The sequence below is a fragment of the Ornithodoros turicata genome, chromosome 4, assembly GCF_037126465.1.
Source record: "Ornithodoros turicata isolate Travis chromosome 4, ASM3712646v1, whole genome shotgun sequence".
Taxonomy (NCBI): Eukaryota; Metazoa; Arthropoda; class Arachnida; order Ixodida; family Argasidae; genus Ornithodoros; species Ornithodoros turicata.
Genome location: NC_088204.1, coordinates 60,959,757 through 60,981,964, shown reverse-complemented (window position 1 = coordinate 60,981,964; position 22,208 = coordinate 60,959,757). Strand labels below are relative to the sequence as shown.

Sequence of the window (22,208 nt, the reverse complement as noted above, 5' to 3'; positions counted from 1 at the left end):
TCTTGAATTCGAATCTTATATCGATCACTCGAGGTATTCGATTCGTGAATCGAATCCCCAATATTCGTGTTTCTGGATATTCGACTGTTCGCTGAATACGAAAGACACCTCCTAAGAGTGGGCCTCACCTGACGCTTCCCGGCATGAGGTGAAGCCTGCTGTACAAAATTGAACCCTGCTTTACGAAATTTTCTGTGCTGCAGGACAAACACAGACAGATTGTAGTTTAGCTTAAGATAACATTCACCCAAGTTTATTGTGCATACCTCACCTGAGGAAGGGGCGGTGTCCTTCCTGTGTGCAGTTTAGCGGTGGAGTTGGGGGATTTTGCTTCGATATCTGGGAGGTGCACTTCAAGAAGTTGACTTTTCAAATAATGCCTGTAGCCGAGGAACAAAAAAGGGTGTCCAAAAGATGCAACTTCCCTAGGGCATGTATTGTAAGCTTCTTCCTATAAAGTTCCTGTAAACTCTGTATATGGTGAAAGATCTTTCAGCAGCTATAAAATGATTGCAGGCGACAGACCGCATCAGAGGAGAATGCAAGATATTATGCATGTAATGCGGAGCCATATTAGTGCTTTGAATCTGTAAATTTATCAAATATTTTTTGCTCCCACATTATCCAAGAAAAAAAAGTGTTTCCTGCGTTCATTGCGCGAGCAAACCTCAGCTTTTCGAGTCTGACCTGCTACTCGCACATCCACCATCGAGCTGAAGATGTTGCTGTTGAGCATGTAGCACATGACTTAAGAGTCAGTCCATAATGTGAAAAGTTCAACTCTGGGACAGTCACATTGTATCAAATACACTGTCTGCCCTTGAGGAGCTTTACAATCATGTCATTTACCCCACTTTTCAGGTGTAACCCACTAGTGGGGTACACCTGAAGCTGTAGCAGTGTCTTGTGGGAGTGGTGACCTTTATTGCTCATCCTTTCATAATTGATGCCTCCATACATATTTCCGCGATTATGAAACTATTATTGTATGCGCACATTGCAGTAAACAGGGCTACAATTAGGTCAATTCGTCGAAGTCAAATTTGTGCAGTATTTGTATTGGATTTGGATTCAACATTTTTACTACTTGCACAGCCCTAATATTTAGCAAACCAAGTCACGCGAGCTGTGGCGTTGTGTGGGGATGGAGGTGAGGAGCTGTTCATGGATCCCGGGAAAGCAGTCTGTGGAACACAGGTGTTCAAGCAAACATAGTTTGAGAGCCTATGCCCCAAAATGAAGCCTAATTGATGGCGAGGATGGCTTAGATGCAGGCGAGCTGGTGTACGAGATCCATGGCAGAACGCAGCGTGAGCTTAGGCAGCAAACAGACGACGACGTGACCTGTTTCGTACTTATTTGTTTCCTGCCCAAGCTCGGGGTATGTTCTCGACGGATTTACTTGATGGTGTTTCTTGGAAGCATTGTCAACTTATCATGTGTTGTATACTACATTAAGCTCTGTTCTCTGAATAGTCATGTGAAGAGACGTGGCCACTGGAGGGATTTATGGAGGCCCTTGCTCAAGATTTATTCAGTGCCTCTTGGGAAGTTCGGCACGGAGCGGCCACAGGCATCAGGGAGGTGGTGCGGCTACATGGTCGAGGTGGTGGAAAGGTGGCTACTATGCCAGCTGCTGAGGTGAGAGAGATTCCTTCATGGCAGTGCGTCTGTCTTTTGTCTTCAATTAATTGCTGTTTGTCAGGATAGTGTTGTGTCATATTTCAATCAAGATTGTCGAATTACACGGCGACCTGTGCAGGAGTTCATAGGAACATTTGTTATTATCGCTGACGCTGTTGGAACTGCACATAAACCGATCCGTTATTTCTTCGTTACCATGTGTCTCGTGAGTACAGTCGCCGTCCGCTTTTTCGGACTCGGCGGGGATCGCGGAAGAGTCAGAATAATCGAGCGGTCCGAAAAAACGAATTTTGCTTCAAAATAAACTTTACTAAGCCCTAGTAGGCTGGAAAAATTTGTCGATACTTTCCTAACGCGCTTCCAGCTCTGCCTGATAACATCAGCTTCTATTTCCCGAAGCAACATTTCGTCACTGTCAGTACACTGACAGAGGCACCGCCGTCATCAAGTCCGCAAGTCTGCTTCACCTAACGCATGCGTACTTTAGGTGAAGCTCGCTTTAGGTGAAGCACGTACTGGGCCGTTGGCCAAAAACGAAGACGCAAAAGCGCTATGACAGACGTCTTCTACTCAGAGGAATGGAAAATCAACAATCATCACTGCGTTTTTTTTTCTTCAATATTCTAGTTGGTTGGTTTCTTTTGATACGAATTTCAGATGATAGCAATGTTTTCCGTCACCCCATGAGAGAAATTCGCGGGTTGGGCAAACAGAGTCCGAAATATTGAGCGACGGAGCTGCACGACGTCCGAAATTTTGGACGCTCTTATACATCATCCCTATGGGACCCGCGGCCGTTGCGCGAACGAGTCCGAATAATCGAGCATGTCCAAAAAATCGGTCGGCGACTGTACTTCATCAACAAATGATTGATGAGAGAAAGTAATTCATCAGAATGTCAGTGCCAGTCTACTTTGTTTCGGTCGAATAGCTGGTGGGCCGTGGAAGTGGGCTAGCGTCGTGGTAGTGTAGCGAGTCACGTGAGTGGCAAACCAGGTTTCCTTAAGCTGACCACTCTTGGTCGATACCAAACAAACAAATGAGTCATATGATACTGCTGTACCATAAGTGCCTAAATCACTCGCTGTTAGTGAACACAGAGAAGGTGTGGACTGAAAAATCTGTTGTGTGATGGATATGAGGGGGTGTCTGCCCCTTCCATACCCCTTATTAGCATTACTACTACTTAGTAGAGGGGCCTTCCAGTTTAGTAGCAGAATAAAATGGAAACTGTCACGCGAGCATAACTTTATGTCGTGCTAGCGTACTGTCCAAAGCCATGGTCACAGCAAATGAAAAATGCAGTCGACAACTGAGACTGCTTATCAATTATCAGTATGATGGCAGTAGATTGTTAACTCTCCTCATTAAAAAAAGGAAACAGTCACATCTGTCACAAAAATGTCACAGTCTGCTATAATGTCACATCAGCCTAGAAAGGTGCATGCCTGTTTGCACACAACTACTAAAGTTGATTTCTGGTACTTTAGCACTATGAAATTGCATAATACTTGATCTATCATGCATTTTGAACGAATACATCTCAAATCTCCTTTGATCACTTACATATGTTATCATCCCCATAGATGGAGGCAGCGAATCAGCTGTTCCTCGAAGACATTGCCCTACGTCTGCTCTGCGTGTTGGCTCTAGACAAGTTTGGGGACTTCATCTCTGACCAGGTGGTGGCACCCGTACGGGAGACGTGCGCCCAGGCACTGGGACACATCCTACACCTCATGGCAGGAACCGGGGACTCGCGTCATCCCATTGCCGGTGGGGTCGGGGGAGTCCTTTGCGTGTTGCTCCAGCTCCTTCAAAGGCCAGAATGGGAGGCACGTCACGGAGGGCTGCTCGGAATCAAGTACCTCCTGGCTGTCAGAAAGGTATGGTTACATATCCACTTGCACAAGTTTTATGCTCCCACACCAGAAATGGCCTAGCCACAAGGTGTCAGTCAACTTCTTTGCTGTCACTGTCAAGCCCACTGGTACATAGTAAATAATCTTCAGCTACATTCATAATTTGCTCATCTGAAATCGAATGTGTAGACAAACTCTGCAGTGTGAACTGGAGATATATAGCTGCCTTGTAATTGAATGCAAGCACACTTCACCTCAGGTCTAGCAGGGGGCCTGTCTGTGCTGTCCTTTTACAGCGACGGCTGTTAGTGCATCGTTTGAGTGCTTGAGTACTCTGAAAGGAAAGTACAGAAAAAAAGCACCTAAAGTACAGTACAAAGTGGTAAATAAAATAAAAACCCACAGGAAAGACACAAATAAAGAGTGCTGGACTGTCAACAATTTAATCACAGCTTATAATAACAGTTTATCTTTCCTGGTTTTTCATTAAACTGTTGACCGTCCAGTGTGCGTGTCTTTCAAATGACTTCTGTGCTACTTTAAGCGAACCTTGTGACATGCAAAACATGTTTTTATTGTCTCTTGATGTTAAATTGGTTGTGACTTGTGACACATTTGGGCACATTAATAGCGACTCCATAGCCAAAAGATCCATGACTCCATTCACTAAACGACCAAACACACTTCCGGTGTCAAAATTTAGAGTCAAAATTTCTGACGCCTTCTCCAAAGCGGTGTCACAAAGCCAGAGAAATGGGGACATAAGTGAAATAACGTAGTTTCGCCAGCTGGCAGACTAGACACATTTTGGCGGATGGATGCCTGCATGGATGCTCGTTTGATGTGCACGTATTCACAATGACGAGCAATGCTCAAAAGAATCAATCAAGAATCAGTTGATCGATCCGCTAAAGGATAAAGGCAGGATAGTTGGTAAATGCCCATTAAGGTTGTTCAGTTGAGAGTGCACAGTTGTCTCTGTAGTGTCTTTGTCCATGTCTTTTGGGCTGTGCTACAAGAATGAGTGATCAATCCACGCCTGCATTAGCGCTATTGTGAGAGATATTGCAGAACGCAAAGACTCAGCCTTTAGCAAAATCATTTATTCAATGCTCCACTTTTAAAAATTGTGTGCCTGCAGTGTCTGTCAAAACCCCTAAGCGGAAATAGCTGTGAGCAGAACCGTGTATCCTTGCATTGCAGACGAGGATTTGGAGCGTCAGGCAGCCTAGAGTCACTCCCTTCAGAGTGCAAGAGCCACTACTTAACGCCCCCATTGATACATGTGATATCAAGATTTGCTTTTCAGGTACAGCCTAGCCCGTTTATAACGATATAGATGGGAACGCGAAATCTGATAGTTATATTAGAGTATCGCTGAAAAAGTGGTTTCGTGAAATTGCTGCTTGGGATGGCGTCGATGAAGTAGATTGGCACAAGTACAACACCGCTGAACATGCGCACTTGTTGCGAGCGCGAAAGCATTTTATCTAACTCTAAGTTGGCACAGCTTTGGACAACATAACTGCCAATATCACATGAGGCGCAGCACCTTTTGATATTGACGGCTTTGTCCATCGCTCGTCATTCAGTGTCGCTGTAGTCATCATCATTCTTACTTCGGAACTGCATTGTCCATCAGAATGAGCCTCCCCCATAGGTAATCCGTCGGCGTGTGTTTGGGTGGCGACACACAACTGTGTGGTAGCACATGTTTTGGAAGGCACGCTACTTCGCAACGAGGTTTTGTACCAGTACAAAACCCGTCAAGCGAGTGCAATTTCGGGTCGAGCCACGCATCTTTCCTCGTCAAGAAACGTCTCAAAACCACAGATGCCATCATAGCACGCAGCAAAACAAGAAGAAAAACAACAACAACAACAACAAATTAAAAAACCTGAGGGCGAGAGAACAATGTGGAGAGGGAACAACCTCCTCTACTTTTCGCGAGCCCCCTTGCACCCTTTTAATGTCGCATTGCACAGCGCACACCTAATCCCGGGCAGTCACGCACAGATAAACGTTGTGTGTTCTCACTTTAGTGCTCATGAAGCTAAGGCTCTTGCAAATGCCACTGTAATTTGTTTTCGGTGAAACTGTGCAATCTTGCTTTTCGATTTTCACGGATCTTACTGGCTGGCGGGAGAATTCTGGTCGCTATATGTGAGCAACCGCTTTCGCGACTATCGTTATATTGATGTCTTTTGTCATTCCTGTGCATGTATTTGCAAAAAGAAGTAAATGACACTGCGTTATGTGTATGATTCGACCCTATAGAACCTTCACAAAGCCACTTTACGTTGCGCTTGACTGCTCACGTATTTCACAAAGAAGTTCTCAAAGCTTGGTGAAATGGGTAAGGATTGGGAGAAGAAGTTTGTCGACAACATCCTCTACCTCCGTTACACTAGGACAAGTTTTTACTTGTAGCGTAACGATAATGCACTTGCCCGCGTACGTTCTGGATTTAGTTCTAGTCATAGATTCATTTAGTCTCTTGCTGTTGCAGTGCTAAACCACCAGTTTTTTTGTGTTTCTTGCCTTCTCTTCTCTTCTTAAAAATGTACTTATAAACTTGTTTCATAAGTGCGAAAACATGTAAGTCACAGCTAGAAATGCTAGGCTGGGCTCTGTTAGTTGAGTCTGGGCCAGACCACATGAAAACAGGAAGGCCCGGGCCCGGACAGGCCATTTTTGGATGCGTCTCTGCTTGGTCGAGCCTGAAAAAGCCTGCCTGTGCAGAGCTCTAGGTGCGGATAACAGTAGTATACCTGTCCTACACACCTGCCGATACACCCACATTTTATCCACAATGCGCAGGTATGCCGCAGGTATACATACCACTGTACAGGCATGCAGTGTGGGTAACAATGGTACATATATACCCACGTCCCCGCTCACCTGTAAAACTTAGAATTAGGGGTGTGCGAATCCGAATATTTTAAGTCGAATCGAATATCGAATCAAATGGGGGAAAAAATTCAGAATACCGTATCGAATATCGAATATTCGTGCAAAATTTACAATATGTGGCTTTCGCACTAAAAGTTCCCATTTTGTAGCCCATGGCTTTATGTAATTTTTCTGGCATTAACTGTCACAAGAGAGACATGCAATTCTTCTGTTTAAAGCCCCTACTCTTTAATTTTACATGAAAGTGCTTCCTGCTTTTCAGGTGAGCCTACACTTACTGGAGTACTGGAGTGGTTACCTTCATTTCAAAATTTTATGAAAGGCAGTAGCATGTTATACGGATGAGGCTGTAATTGTTTCAGACAACCACAGGCCATTTGTGAAACAAATGAATTGGCATCCTGCCTGAGCTTTGCCGTGAACACCTTTTAGTTTCTTTGCACTACTAGGAAGTTGCGCTACTGAAATTTTAGACGTAAAGGACATCTTTAAGACACCCTTCTTGTTCGTGGGCTGTAGTCTTTATTCAAGAGTCCCAACTTTTTAAAGGTAACCTCACAGACATCAAATCTAAGTCCCTTGTCGGTGCTAAAACATGCTAAACTGCATGTGGGAGGGGCGCCACCCCTTCCACAGACGATGTCTACAAAACTAACTTTGGATAACGTTACCTTAAACTAAACACCGTCCGGCCTGTGTTAGTCCTGCAGCAAGGGCAATTTCGTAAAGCAGGCTTCACCTCATGCACCGAAGCATCAGGTGAAGCCCACTTTCGGGTTGTGCCGTTCATATTCGTGGAACAGTCGAATATTGCGAATAATCGAATAGTTCGAGCGTTTGATATTCGATTCGAATTCGAATATTCGCACACCCCTACTTAAAATGGAGGAAATGTTACATAATGCAGGTGAGCTGGTACATTTGTGAATGAAGAAAAACCCAAGACACGGAGGACGAGGACAAGACACATTCTCAAAATGCGGATTCACATAGATGCATGTAACCTTTTACACGTTTATCCAGGACAACCCGAGGAGAAGTGTCACGAGCCCATCAATTCTCATGGGACATACTGTGTTTCCGTGCTTGTCTGTGGTCTCATATTACGAGTGCGCTTTGCAGGCAATTAAATTCACTTTATTACCAAAATAATACGTACATCTGGTCAGACTTTGATGTGATGTTTGTGTCAATTCTAAACAAGCTACTTGGTTCCATTCAGGACTTGACATCCAACCTGATACCCGTGGTGTTCGAACCCGTCTTTGGAGGTCTTCAAGATCACAATGATGATGTGAGCGCCGTGGCTGCTGCAGCGTTAGTCCCTGTTACGGACGACCTAGTACGGATCATGCCCAATGAGGTGATACTACTCTTCTTTTTGTTACTTCATCTTTGCTTCCTTCCCAACATATTTATTTGCTCATGTAATAAACGTGTTGTTATGATTCTGAGTTGGAAGGCAATATATTAATGCAATTAATTAATTAATATATATTAAGTATTACCTTGTGGTCATTTCTGTAATAATGATAGCACGAGATTATTGCATCACCTTTGTTATTCACGTGTAGGTCCCACGTGTGATTGGTACTTTATGGGACTCCCTCTTGGACCTCGACGATCTAACCTCCTCGACGAGCAGCATTTTAACGCTTCTTGCATCATTGCTCTCTTACTCATTGGTGCAAGCCAGTAACCAAGACCCATCGCACATGTAAGCGACTCTTATCTGCTCTGTATAGACACGCTTGTTCCAGAACGCTTTATGATGGAGTTGAGCATACAAGCTTGTGGTTGTTGATTCAGGCAGCAAATGTCACCCTCAGTTTGTCAATCAGCAGGCTTGTTTAACAAGGCCGCTTGCAGAATGGTTTTGACGTATTTGTAGCAAAAACTTGTTGTATCATGTAAGCAGTGCTTTGGATCTGTGTCATCTAACAAAAACACTTTCTGGGAAACTGAGAGCAGGAACGATTGGCACTACCACCTGTTTCCAGAACAGATGCTGAATACAATGGGATTGGATATGCCAGTGCATGCCATTCAATATGGGGGTGTCAGACATGTCTTGCCCCATCGAGATCTCAGTTTAGGGCGCGTTAACGTTACATCATCTCTCTTCATCTTCGTCACCTGTTCTTCAAAAACGCATACGTAGGTGTTACAAGGTTTCAGTGCATTTTGCAAAATGCCAGATCCTCAATCTGTCCAAATTGCAAGTGACTTTATTGTTGAGCAGCTGTTGTAGTATCGAGAACTTACCTACCCATCTTTTTCTGTTTCCATAGTGTCCAGCTGGCGCAGTCTCACCCACTGCAGTCGTGCGTTCCCAGGCTATGGCCTTTTCTGGGGCATAACGCTGCCATTGTGCGCAAGTCAGTTCTTGAGTCGCTCCTCATCTTGACCTCAAAGTCCAGTCCACAGGTACATTGCTCACGCTCAAGGTTCCCAGGAAGCCTTTTTCTTTCTAGGGTTGTGTGAATATTTGATAGTTACAAATATTAAGTAGCATACTCGGACATTAGATCTGGTTGTTGAATCAAGTAGTGATATTGAATAACGCACAAATAAGGTACCAATCATCTTAATGCTGCAGGACTATCGTTGAACGTTATGTCGTGTGTTGCAGTACATATAAGTGGAGCGGTATCAGGACTGGTGAGTAGTGCTAGCCGGAAGTGGGGAGGTTTTAATCTGCCAGAGAGGGTAAGGTTACAATGCCCCCCCCCCTCCCTGGAGTTCTAAGTGGATAGCTGCTTCAGCTCTGTCAGAAGCCCCTTTTGCCCAAGTGCTGCTTCAGAGTCATGTGTACACACCACACAGGTAGCCTGACTGAAAGGACATGGGAGTGTCCTGGCTGAAATTCTGAGTTCAGCAACTCAATACGCCATGACCAGACCTCCGTCCAATGTCACATCCATAGGCGGACACTTTGTAGTAAACAATACTGCCATAGCCATGGCGAAACAAAAAATCGTAGGCTTGCATCCTCGTGCTATGTCATGGAATCTGTTGCGTAGGTCTCGCTTTGCATGTATTGGCATTACAATTTATGCGGACTTGGACAAGTAAGTGACTGATCCATCCTGGAGGTCCCATGTTGAGATTCTGATGCTACCGTGTGGTACTCGAGGCATATATTACGAGAGACAGAGTCACGGAAAAATGAAAATAAAATACAAAGTCACTCACGTCATCACACAACGGGAATACCCATTACCTGGATCCGATACCGGATGGCCATTTTCGTTTCTGTTTCTGCTTCTAGTAAAGAATGAACATAGTATATGTTTCCATTTCTGTAACGATTACCACATCCAATTTTCGGAATATATGATATGCGTTACTGCTCCCTGGTTCATATCATGCGGTAAAAAAGGGAACATTATGTTTGGTGGCCCATCTATGCCCCTTCAACATCACATCCTTAGCAAACCACGAAGAATCGTGTGCTGAACAAGTATTTCAAATTGATTGCTCACACATTTCCCTTCAAACTGAAGATCCACTTCACACAAGACACAGAATTGTCTTGCTTTCCACTTTTCTTGTGAAGCAAAATGACAAACGAGGCAAGAGATTGCTCTTGCTGCTCGGGAGTCTTTCTCGCATGTTTTTCTCTCTGCACCTTGGCATGTTTTCTTTCGCATGTTTTCTGTGAGAGTTCGTTGTCTTGGTCATCGTATAGCCACCTTTTGTAGGAAAGTAACTCTTCTGTTGCTGCAACATACAAACAGCTTACTTACACAATACAGTTTTGTTGTAAGCACACCACTAGTACTAAAATGCAGCACGCATAACTGGTGTTATATACAGTCGAGCTCGTTTATTACGATCTTCGATAGAACGATATTGCGCTCGAATTGTTGGTTCCCGTCAGCTCTCCCATTGAACTACATGTAAATAAAACATCGATATAACGATCGCCATGAAAACGCTTGCTCGCATATAGCGATCGGAATTCTCCCGGCGGCCGGTAAAACGCGTGAAAATTAGAAAGCAAGACTGCACCATTTCACTGAAAACAAATTACATTGGCATTTTCAAGAGCCTTCTCCTCCGTGCCTGCTAAAGTGAGAACGCAGTGAGTTTATCCGCGCATGACTTCCGGGGATTAGATGCGTGCGTTGCAAGGCACGCGACTTCGAAAGGGCTGAAGGAGCGTTGCGTGGAGCGACAGTTGCGTGTCACCACCCAAACACGCGTCGACGGATTACCCATGGCGGAGGCACATTCTGATGGACCTCGCAGTCCCGATTGTGAGAATGATGATGACTGTGGCATTGGATGACGAGCAGTGGATGAGGTTGTCGATCTCAAAAGATGTGGCGCCTCACACGGTATCGGCGGTTATGTTATCAAAAGCTTTCGACGCACAGCTGCGTCAATTTAAAGCTAGATAAAATGCTTCTGTGCTCCCAACAAACGCGCATGTTCAGCGGCGTTCTACTTGTGGCGATCTACTTCGTTTACGCTAACCCGAGCGGCAATTTCTCGAAAGCTCGTTTCTAACGATACTTTGATATAACGATCAGATTTCGCGTTCCCGTCAATCGTTATAAATGGGCTCGACTGTACTCTACCAGTCACACCTAGGTGTCCACAGCCACGTGTGGTCCGGAACTGCACTGCAAGCTTCACAGTGATGAATTCACCAGTGAGCGCGCAGGCAGCGCAATGTGCCGCACACAGTCAGCTCCAGTGCAGTGCCCGTGGCGTGATCTGTCGCCATTTAAAATGTCTACAGGTGTGACAGATATAGTCTGTTCTGCCAAGTAGTTTTACTGTGATCCCAGTAGTGAAAACTTTGTGATCCTGCATAATATATCACCAGCTGTCATGTCTTTCAGCCACCTGACGAATGGCTACCTGCAGTGCTTTCAGACCTCCTGCGTTTGCTGTTCCAGCACTGCCTCATCGAGAGCAACACGGACGTCCTCTGCCTAATTTTTCGGGTAATTGAATGTGAATCTGTCATTCACCGTGTGCTCACATGAGTGACATCCTCACGGAATATTCTATTGAAAAAAAAAAAAAAAAAGCAAAACGCTGCTCATTGGATAGACGTTCTGCAAGGTCTTATGTTGAGCATTCATACAGTGCTGGAATACCCAGAGTGGTCAACTGCACACATAGCAGACGACACCCCCTGTCGTCTGCTACGGAACATCTTGTAGCTGAGCTGCAGCATATTCCCCTTGGTTAGAGGAGCACGAAAAAACATGACATTGAGCGTGCTTTTTTGCTCTGCTCTTGCACATCTTCCATTGGAGTATTTTGGGGAATGTCGCTCCTATGAATACACAGCTGTTGTAGTTGTCAACCAATTTTTGGTTTATTTGAGTTTAGAAAAAGCAAATTTGCTGCAGGTGTTTTTCTCCCATGCGTCTTTGCCAAAGCGGAATTACATTGTGAGCTTTTTATGCATACTTGGCTGCTTCAAGGAAAGTATTTGTAAAACGTGTGAGTTTTTGCCTTCGAATCAAAACTTCGACTAATTACACGAGCATGTTCTGCGACAAATAAAATGAGCTCTTGTGAAAGAACGACAAGCACAGGTGATGTGCAGAGCACGTGCAAGCAGTCTGTTCTGCAGACCTTTAAAAAATCCTCCACTATTAGAAAGAGCATATTCGAGAACAGAGAAGGCATTGCGACGTCGCCTATCCTCCTGGCAGCGCAGAAAACGTAGCTTTGGCAGAAAATGCTGTTACATCACCGTTTGTACCAAACCCATACAGTTAGCTTGAGTCACTGGTCCCTATTTAGCCCCAAATATAGCATACTGGATGTTTTCCCACCGGAATTTGCACGAATGTAGAGTACATGTTTATTTACAGGATTTTTGCCCCCCGAATTTAGAAAAATATACTTCCTAAAAAATTCAGGCTTTAAGAATGAGTTGGCCCAGTCACGGGTAGTTTTCAGCCTCAGTAGCGCAATGATCTTCGGAGTTCCACTCAATGTGCAAAGTAAACTTGTGCCCGTTTTCCAGGTGTGGCAGCAAGTACTGGAAGGCGCTCCATTGGATGCTATACTGATCAGCGCATGCCCTTACCTCAGTTCCTGGCTGTGCCTATTAATGCACCCGTCCCACCTAGCCATTGATCCCAGTGCTCTGCAGTGGCTTGTACTACCTCCAAGAACTAAGGTACTTTTTGGCAAGACCTGTTTATCCTGTTCAGCCATATAACCCCCATGTCTGTCAAACAGCACGACAAAAAGGTTGTAGGTCGCCGCTCCTTGTGTGAGGGTCCTCGAGAAATCGGAGCAGCAACGACTGTAGCACAATTCTACATCGGTGGGGCGGAGTCCCTGAACGAGAGTCCCCAGGAGAGGGAAGCACTGGTGCTTCGTTGCCGCTACATGGCCTCCAAGTAAGCTCAAAGGCACGATTGTGCATTTTGAAAATTATTGTTTTAAACGGAATTCTCATACAGTCAAGCCTCATTACAATGAAATGAGATGCAAAACCATTCGCAGTATAAAGAAATAATTTGACATTAAGCTGCCATAGGGAATAATGCATTTTAGCCCCCACTAGAACAAAAAAAAATTTTAGCCTGCATCTCAGTATATACAAATAAATAAAAGTTCTGAAAACAGTACAGTCAAACTCCTTTACAACGAAACTCAGGGGACAGCAAAAAAAATTTGCAGTAAAGGTATTTTCGTTAAAAAGGATGTCCATTATTGGACCTATAGGGCTCCAGCGGGACCGCAAAAAAATTTGCTGTAGTGGTATTTTCGTTAAAAAGGTGTTCGCTATAAAGGAGTTTGACTGTATTTACCTGAAATGTGTGAATATTCCAAATTTTGAATACGAATCCAATATCTGCGATATTCAGTTCGTATTTGTATTAGAAAATCTGATATTTGAAGTTATCGAATATTCGTAAAAGTTCGAATATTTGATTTTTTAAAATATCGTAGCAGCTTATTATAAAGCTATTGCGGGCTGCGCGCTGAAATTTGTACGTTGCAGAAACGGTGATGAACATATGTATACAGCAGAATCTCGATGATACGATCTTGGTTGATACGAATTTCCGGATGATACGAATTTTTCTCAAGTCCCGGCCGGACGCCTATTCTTTACGTGTATTATCGTTCGGATAATCCAAATGTACTTTCCGACCTGGTCTGATTATATGAACAAAAGCTGCGTGCAACAACGGAGCAGACGAGGGAGGTCGTTCCTCCCTGAGGTCACGTGGCACGCACATGAATCATCCTCCCCCTTCTTTTGGTGCTGTCGAAGTCTCCACAGTTTGGTCGGAGACTCCCGGACTCAATCACCTACTTGCATGGTTGTGCAAAACTAACAGTGGTGGGGTTCCGCGACTGTGAACTCTCTTGTCAGTTGGGGGAAAAACCCAGAAGACCGGAGCATAAATTTGGAACCGGGAGTGTGGTACGCCCAGTTGCAGAGCAATCACGCAAACTGAACGCAGTGCCAGGCTATGTCTCGCAAACGCAAAGCGCTATCGTTCAAGGAGAAGCTTGAAGTTCTGAGCAAAGTCGACCAGGACCCAAAGAGGAAGCGAGCTGATCTTTCAAAAGAGCTCGGACTTGCACCATCGACGCTGAGCACTTACCCAGTATGCGACCAATGTGAGACCAATATTGGTGTGATACCTTGGCAATATAGGGTGTACATTGGCAACACTGGACATGAATATCGGCTCCCCATATTAGGCCTTGCTTGGGCAGGGTTGCAATTGTAAGAGTGGGCCAACATTGGGAATCCGAGATAGCGTATATTTGTCCAGCGTGGGACCCACATTGGGGTGCTGCCAGGGTAGTTTCTCCAACTCCGGTGCCGCGTGCTACCGCATATGTTATAAAAAGTGCCAACAAGGACAACAATAATGCTGCAAAGTCATTTGTAACTGCACTAACAGTTGTTGCAGATGATAGCAAGACGCATGTCCTTGAGCCCGACCTGCAGGGAGCAATATCGCTCACGACTCACGCGTCTGCGACAAACTTTTGAACTCCCTCGCGTAGATTTTTGCCGTGAAATGAAAGAACCTGCGTCATCAACCTCCCTCTGCGCCATCTGTCGCATTCGTCCCCGATTCTAACGGATGTTAGAAGCGTTAGATTCGAGTAAATACGCTATATAAACCATAACGGCACGAAGTTTCACAAAAATACTGTGATTGTATAATCGGGATCCTACAGCAGATGCATGTTTATGTTGCTTGCCTCTTCAGTTCGTAGCATAAATCTTTTCAAATTTCATCAATTTCAATACAATGAAAGAAATCGCAGCACTTGGGAATTTTGCTTTATCGAAGTTAGTCTGTGTGTTAAGGTGCTTTAAAATTGAATAGAAATTAAGGAGGGTCTTATTACCTAATTTGCTGAGACACATTTTGATGTACCATACCTATTAGTCGCATATTTCTGTAATCGACAGAGTGATCTTAATCTGGAACATGCATTTCTTAGTTACATTTCTGTTTAGTTTTTACGGGGATCTTCTGAGGACATATAAGTGAGAATGAATGAGTGAAAGACAGCGCTCATTTGAAGTGTCTCTTCTCCTTTTTCAGCTAAGAATTTTGATGTTTTGATGGATTTGTTGCACACACACTTTTAGGCTGTTGGGTGTGCTGTCGGGCTATGTGACACAGCCTATGCCTGGTACGCATTTGGAAGCTGCGACGACAGATGCCACGGAATCTCCCGTTGAATGCTATGCCCGTCTCGTGCTGTTCCACCTGCGTTCAAAGAGTGCTCTCCAGAGAATGGCTACTGCACTCGTCTTGGCACACTGGGTTGCACTGGATCCAGTAAGTAAAACTCCCTCAATGTATTATGCAACGAGGAATTCACTAGCTCCTGTTTTAACAGTTTACAATGACGATTGGCTTATACTTAGGGCCTTGTGTTTGCAGGAGTCATATTTTTTGAAAATTGGGGGGACTGTTGTGCATGTTCATATGTTTTAATTACCGGGCATTTTCCCCCGTTGAAATGCACGTGGGCTTCGCCGGGACCCGACGGTCAGGTTGAATTATCTAGAAGTTAACAGGATTGCCCTATATACAGTTGTCCCTCGTTAATATGGAGACTTTCGTCCCCGACCAAAATCGTCCATAAAGCGAATCGTCCGCATTATCGAATACCAAGGAAATAACAGAAACAATGCTGAAGGTTTATCGAAAAGAATTTTGGAATTAGTGCCCGCTTGAAGGTATACTTCGTTGCGTATTAGCAAAACGTCGGCAACACGTAGCGCCTCCTGCTCATTGTTCTCAAAGAATTTAAGAGCCATCTCTAGTCCCGCTTGAGCCATAGCAGACGTGACCGTTCGTTTGGCGTTTGCTGAAGTCATCGACGCCAGTGCCTGACGAGTTGCCTTTACAACTGTACCATCTCTGTTCTCGTTAGCTGCCGAGCGAGCGACTGCAGTATGTTTAACTAAAGCCATAATTCCTTGCACCAGGATCAATCACCCGTGGATGTGTTCAGAACAGTCACGACATCGTAAAGGATTTTCCAGGCTCTTCATGTCCGCAAATATACATAACCCCCTTTCCTCATATAGTTCTTGTAGACGGCTGCGAAGGAGAGGGCATGGCTCCCTACGCTACGCAACGTCCTACTTTAAAAAATTATCGTGTAGTAGAATGTGGGGAGAGGGTTGCCCTCCACACCCATACTGTACATATAATAACGAGACGAAAATACATGGACAGCATATAGTTTGTACCGTGCTGGACCATTTATTGTCTGAAAAGCGAGTTTCTATATTAACGACACGAAAATGCATTGAAAAAGTCTGGTCCTCACAAAAATCGTCCATAATTCGAGTTGTTCATATTAACGGGGTCCATATTAATGAGGCACGACTGTACATTGTTTTTTTGGAAAGGTCTGAATATTCTCTACCATCTTCACATATCCTCTTTTTTTTTGTGTCAGAAACACACGTGTCCGGTGTCTGTGCGTGAACGAGTGTTGGAGTGCCTCTCTGAGAACATCTACTTCGACGAGATAGCCAGTGCGTTCACACGGCTTCAACAGGAGTGCCGTGACTTCACTGCCCTCTTGCGACACTTCCAGTTGCCCCTCGACGCCTCCTACCAGCCAAGGTATGCATGGAGAGGGATCGTCAAAACTCCATCTTGTCTGACATCCTCTGTTCTCGAATGTACAGTGTGGTATTGACGGTGGATCAAGCTACACAGCTGGCAACGAGCGTGTTTCAGAGCCTTGTACAGCAGACAAAACTGAAGCCTAAAGTATTAGAGGTAAGAAACTGCATTTTTACTAGGATTCATGCAAACTGCATCGCTCGTGTTCGTTATCTTTGTGTTAGAGGTGTGCAAGTATTTGAAATCTCCGAGTTGTATTCTGTTGTACTTGAAACAGTGATAACATTACAATGCTACTATGTTTTAGAGCGACAAGGTAAGATTTAAGAGAAAGATAATTATAAAAATCCTGAATTTTGATAATAGGAAGGTCAATAAATATGTTAGGAGTGTGAGACATAAAAGGTGCACCTGCTATAAATCTACTAGCTCGCTTTTGTTGAAGAAACAGGCTTGTTATGTTACTTTTTGTTGTGGTGTGCCACACACGGTGGCAGGAAGAGAGTGGAGACACTGTTAGTGATTTATACATGAGTGACATAACATGCCTAAGGCCCTTCGTTTTCCGCGATTCCGTGATTCCGCGAAATTTTGCGGAAATCGGAATTAATCGCGTAATCCTTCGTTTGGCACAGAATTTCACGGAATCCTTTAATTTTAAGAGTGTGTGGATATTAGAGTTCTCAAATTCGAATCGAATATCAATCACTCGAAGTATCCGATTCGCGAATCGAAATACCCAATATTCAGGCTTCCGGATGATTTGACTATTCGCCGAATACGAACAACATCCCCCGAAAGTGGGCTTCATCTGAAGCTTCCCTGCAGGAGGTGAAGCCGCCACTACAAAATTGAAGCCTGCTTTACGAAATTGTTTATGATGCAGGACAAGACAGACAGATTGTAGTTTAGCTTAGGAAAACATTAGACCAAGTTTATTGTGTATACTTCACCTGAGAAAGGGGCGGCGTCCCTCCCGTATGCAGTTTAGCGGTAGCAGTTGGGGATTTTGATTTGATATCTGGGAGGTTGCCTTCAAGAAGTTAAGTCTTTTAAATAATGGCTGAAGCCCAAGAACAAAAAGGAGTGTACTAAAAATGTAACTTCCCCAGGGCATGTATTGTAAACTCATTCCTATAAAGTCTGTAGATGCTCAAAGATCTTTCAGCAGGTATAAAATGATTTCAGGCGACAGACCGCATCAGATGAGAACACAAGATATCATGTATGTAATTTTGAGCCAGAACAGTGCTTTATAACATATTTTTTGGTTCCCACATTATCCAAGAAAATAAAGTGTCTCCCATTTCATGCAGCTGTTGACTGCTCGCCGCGGAAAATCACGGAATTTACAAGTCGGAAGGAATTTACAAGTCAGTGCCGCGGAATTTTGAATTTGCTGCAGCAGAAAACAAAGGGCCTTAAACATGCCTAAGAAAAAGATATCTGTATCCACTTAAGACACCTGTTTCCTTAACAATCTTTCCTTTAAGATAATGCACACGATTTCCCCACGATAAGTTGTCTGAAAAGAATATTCTGAGGAGTATCTTCACTGTGTTTACAATTTCTGTTATCTGGCCAGTTAATGAAATCATAAGACGATCAACGACAGGTTTATTTTTTGGCTTATATAATATTGCTTTAGTTTTATTTACATTTACTACTACTAATCTGTTCCTTTGAGACCACAGTGCTATATTTCGGAGAGAGCCATGTTCGTAACAAGAATATCAAAATTCCTTTCTAACATAAACAGACTAGTGTCGTCAGCATATATGTCGTAGAATTGACCACCCTGTGATACATTACCAGTATCATTCACATAAATATGAATAATATTGCATGTTGCAATCTTTCTTGTTCTAATCCTTCTAGAATTTGGAAGAAAAGCGCAAATGCGTGCTCCGGACAGCTATGCAGACAGGCAAGGACCAACTGTCCCTCAATATAATGTGAGCCTTTTTCCAAGATTTATCAACTTGTACAAATGTATAAAATATGTGAGGTGAGTATGTGCCACATTTTCCCAATTTCGTGGATCCTCATATCATAAGCGTCCCACCGTACTGTCGACCGCCCAACGTTTAAAGACCAGTTTGCATCTAAATGTAAGAATGCTCATGTAGAAGATGCAAAGCTCATGGTGATAACGATAAACAAAGTTTTTTTTTTTGCCGCTGTAGATGTCGTGTTGTGCAGCAGTCAATTATCCAAGCAACTCATTTTGCAATGGACCATTTGCGCGAGATGTGGCGCCCTCTCGAATGTCGTCTGCTACTGGCTGAAAACAAATGAACGCAAGGAGGTGCCCCGATTTCGGTTTTGTGTCTTTCGTTCCAGCGTACTGTGTGTGTTCACTCTCTGAGTGGGTTTGTTATCTTAGGCTTCGAGCCCTGTTTCTGCTGCTTCTCTCTGTACGAAGTTTGAGTGTCCGTTTGGTGTATGCGACATTACCCTGGAGCCCGCCATGCCATTCCATGACAGACCAATAAGCTGTGTCCCACTGCTTTGAAGAAGAAGATTCTTGCGCTTGCTGAATGTAGTGCAGCCATTCTGCATTAAAGCTGTTAATTATCATTCCTGGGTCCTTTCCCTACATTTTTGGTGCCGAAACCCGGGAAGCGTAGCGTCACTCATTGACGGGAAGATTCCAGGAACGGGAAAGTGGTATATAGTAGCGTTAGCGTAGCAATGGTTCCGGCTGTTTTCAGCCAGCACGAGAGCCATGCATGCGCTGTGCTCATGCAAATGGTCCATTGTGTCACATCAGTTGCCTGCGGACTAAAATGGCAAGAGATAATGTACATGATTGTACATGTGCAATGCTTTGTGCTGTACTGTCCTTCATTTGTGCCCCTTAAATTTAAGGGTCCTCATTTAATTCATATGGAGTCACTAGTACTCTAGAAAGTCTGTCAAATTAGAGCAGTTTGTTAAGGAAGCACTCACCTGATAATCGTGTTGAAAGTGGTGCTGTATTCTATGCTGAATGCCATATTCATGTGTCCTATATTTTTGTGTCGTTGCATCACAATGATTTTGACACTGGTTATTCTCCCTGTGCCAGGGTCCAAGCATCCCTTGCAAGTTTCTTGGTGTCTCTCCATTGGTTGCCAGAAAAGTTGAATCCTGTGATCCGCCCCCTCATGGAGTCTATAAAGAAGGAAGAGAATGAACAATTACAAGTGAGTGTTGATTTGCTTGTGTGTCCTTCTGTGCTTCCATTTAAAGTTGAGATAGTAGTGTTAGAATGTAGTAATCATAACTTTCATAAATATTTTGATATGGATGACACAGAAACAAGAGGTTTTGGTCAGAAGGGCCTTGCTGTTGAGCCTCTGGATGTAGGCTATCCATATATATATCCAATTGCAGTGAACCATTTCACAGTGATTGAGTTTCGGTTTTCTATATATCGGGTGTAATCGGGTATAACCCTAAAAAGTCAGGCCCTAATTATAGAGGCAGCCTCACAGGAGAACGCAGCGATGTAAACTGTAGTAAATTTTATAATTAGTGCCTATTTAGTAGCAATTTCTACGTATGTCTGCTGAAAATTTTATTAGAGTGTGACTGTAACTAGTATGTGTGCCAGAATCATATAACCAGAAAATGGTCAGGCCCTGCATGTGTTATGTTCAGCGGAACGGTGAACATTGTTTTTCTGACACGGTTAAACATCCCCCTTTCTTTCTGTTGTCATACAGCGTGCTTCTGCTGAGCATCTGGTTCTTCTGCTGGAGCAGTGTGTGCAACGGCAGCCGTGTCCCAACCCAAAAGTATTGCGCAACTTAATTGCCTTTCTTTGCTCTGACGCGTCATTCACACCCCGCATTGAAAGTGGACCAACAGAGAGCAATGCAGAGGAGGCAACGCAGCGACAGCAGCGTCAAAACTCTGTTGCAACAGCCACGACATTACTGCATACGCCAAGCAAGTTTGATGGGATTCTCACGCTTGCAAATATGCAAAAGGTAAATCAGGTTCAATAGCAGCACTTAGTGGCTGGATAAATTGCAACGTTTTCCCACCTTTTTCATGAGGCAGGATGTGTTTGCCTTCCAGAGTGTGTTATATGAGAGATCCCACCATGTCTATTTATGATAAATTCGAAATTCAGTTCAAGAAAATGAAAAAATAAAATAAATTCGAAGTACACGTATGCATGAGTTGTGTGCAGATATAGGTTCAACCGACTATGCTCCAATAATGCAAAGTATAGCAGTTGTCATGTACTACAGCCGCTGTGATTAGGTAATGTGTTCTTTCAAACCTAAGGAGTTTTACAGAAATGGTAATTTTATTTTGCTGGCTTTAGTGGGGCTCCCTTGGTACCTCGTCCAGCCGCTGATCCCAAGGTAGTGGGTTTGAGCCAAGTTGGCGATCCCAACAACCTTTTAGCGCAGTACGAGCTGGACGGTCACTACTAAGACATTAAGGGAGCATGGAAGGCACTTGGAACAGGAGTGAGCGTAGTGATGGCAATCTCTCCTATCTCCTCCTTGTTTGTTGCAACATCAGATCGTACGGGCACCTTTATGGACTGCCGAGGATTGTCTGTGTCTGGCGCGTGGCGTGTGACAAACCACTGAGCAGACCAGTGACGAGAGCAAATGCAACTGCAAAAGGAAACGAAGGAAAAAGAGGATGTGCACCTCTCTAATTGGACGTGGACATGACGTAGTAGGCTGGTAGCTGAGGAAGCGAGCTTATCTGACTCAAGAGATTGCGAGCTCTCGCATCAGGATTACACGCAGCTCTCGCATTTTATGTGGAATCCTAGTTTCTACTACTACTGACATTTCCTCTCTTTTCTTTTTTTTTTATTCTTAGAGCCCTTCCATGCTCCCTTAAATATGGTGTGCCGTGATTTTAGCGAAACTGAGGACCCCCAGGTAGGAAGAATTAGTCCGCAGACCACCCCCCAGCAATGCCCATGGCTGTACTTGACTTGTATCATGATGAAACAACTTATCATTGGTTACTACCAGCAAATGTAATTTTTCTAGTCTGCAGAGAGAGCCGGGCTTCGTCGTGCAAACTCTGTAGCGGCACGCAAGAACTCCCTGCAGGGAACTCCGCCCACTGATGGGGCAACAGAAGACACGCAGTGTTTGGCTGATGACGAGGTGACCTTGCATTATTTGAACAGATACTCTACATATTGCAGAATGTTCTAGTCAGCCAAGTGAGAGGTGCATACTTTGGGCCTTGTGCGTTACGGTTAAGGCCGGTAGAACTTGTTCTTACCCATGATTTGCATAATAATCACTCGGGATCAGACATGAAAAGTCCCACAAACTAACGTGGCAATGTGCCAGTTAAACCACCAATATGAGCAGAAAAGAATGGTAACCACTGCACATTCAGCGTGGCAGTTCCGCTTCTTGTGTTGATCTAAAATGCAGGAAGTCCTCGTTTTTCTTTTCCACACGAAAATCTGCTTTTACATCTGGTTTCGCCGGATTTACACTGTATATTACGGCTCCAGAAATAAGACTCTCTTGTCATCTCCCCATTTTCAAAACAAAATAAAACCTGAGAACACCAGGCCCTCTGCATACTTAGGGCTCTGTGCATTTTGGTTTTATGATATATGAAAATTTGGGGGGGGGGGGGTTAAAATTGGTTTTATTTCAGGAGCTGTCAACCTGGGTGGAAATGCAGATTTTCA

At 44.1% G+C, this 22,208-nt stretch overlaps 1 protein-coding gene across 1 annotated transcript in view; it reads left to right on the top strand.

Annotated features, from left to right (window-relative positions):
• LOC135391647 (TATA-binding protein-associated factor 172-like) overlaps positions 1–22,208 on the top strand; it is an 84,227-nt gene that overhangs the window by 20,525 nt on the left and 41,494 nt on the right. The window contains exons 7-21 of the mRNA XM_064621973.1: positions 1,477–1,641; positions 3,231–3,530; positions 7,642–7,782; positions 7,994–8,136; positions 8,711–8,846; positions 11,273–11,377; positions 12,418–12,573; positions 12,636–12,799; positions 15,031–15,223; positions 16,359–16,528; positions 16,594–16,687; positions 18,410–18,486; positions 19,602–19,719; positions 20,242–20,508; positions 21,544–21,663. Coding sequence (XP_064478043.1) covers positions 1,477–1,641; positions 3,231–3,530; positions 7,642–7,782; positions 7,994–8,136; positions 8,711–8,846; positions 11,273–11,377; positions 12,418–12,573; positions 12,636–12,799; positions 15,031–15,223; positions 16,359–16,528; positions 16,594–16,687; positions 18,410–18,486; positions 19,602–19,719; positions 20,242–20,508; positions 21,544–21,663 — 2,349 coding nt within the window. The remainder of the gene's footprint in view (positions 1–1,476; positions 1,642–3,230; positions 3,531–7,641; positions 7,783–7,993; positions 8,137–8,710; positions 8,847–11,272; positions 11,378–12,417; positions 12,574–12,635; positions 12,800–15,030; positions 15,224–16,358; positions 16,529–16,593; positions 16,688–18,409; positions 18,487–19,601; positions 19,720–20,241; positions 20,509–21,543; positions 21,664–22,208) is intronic.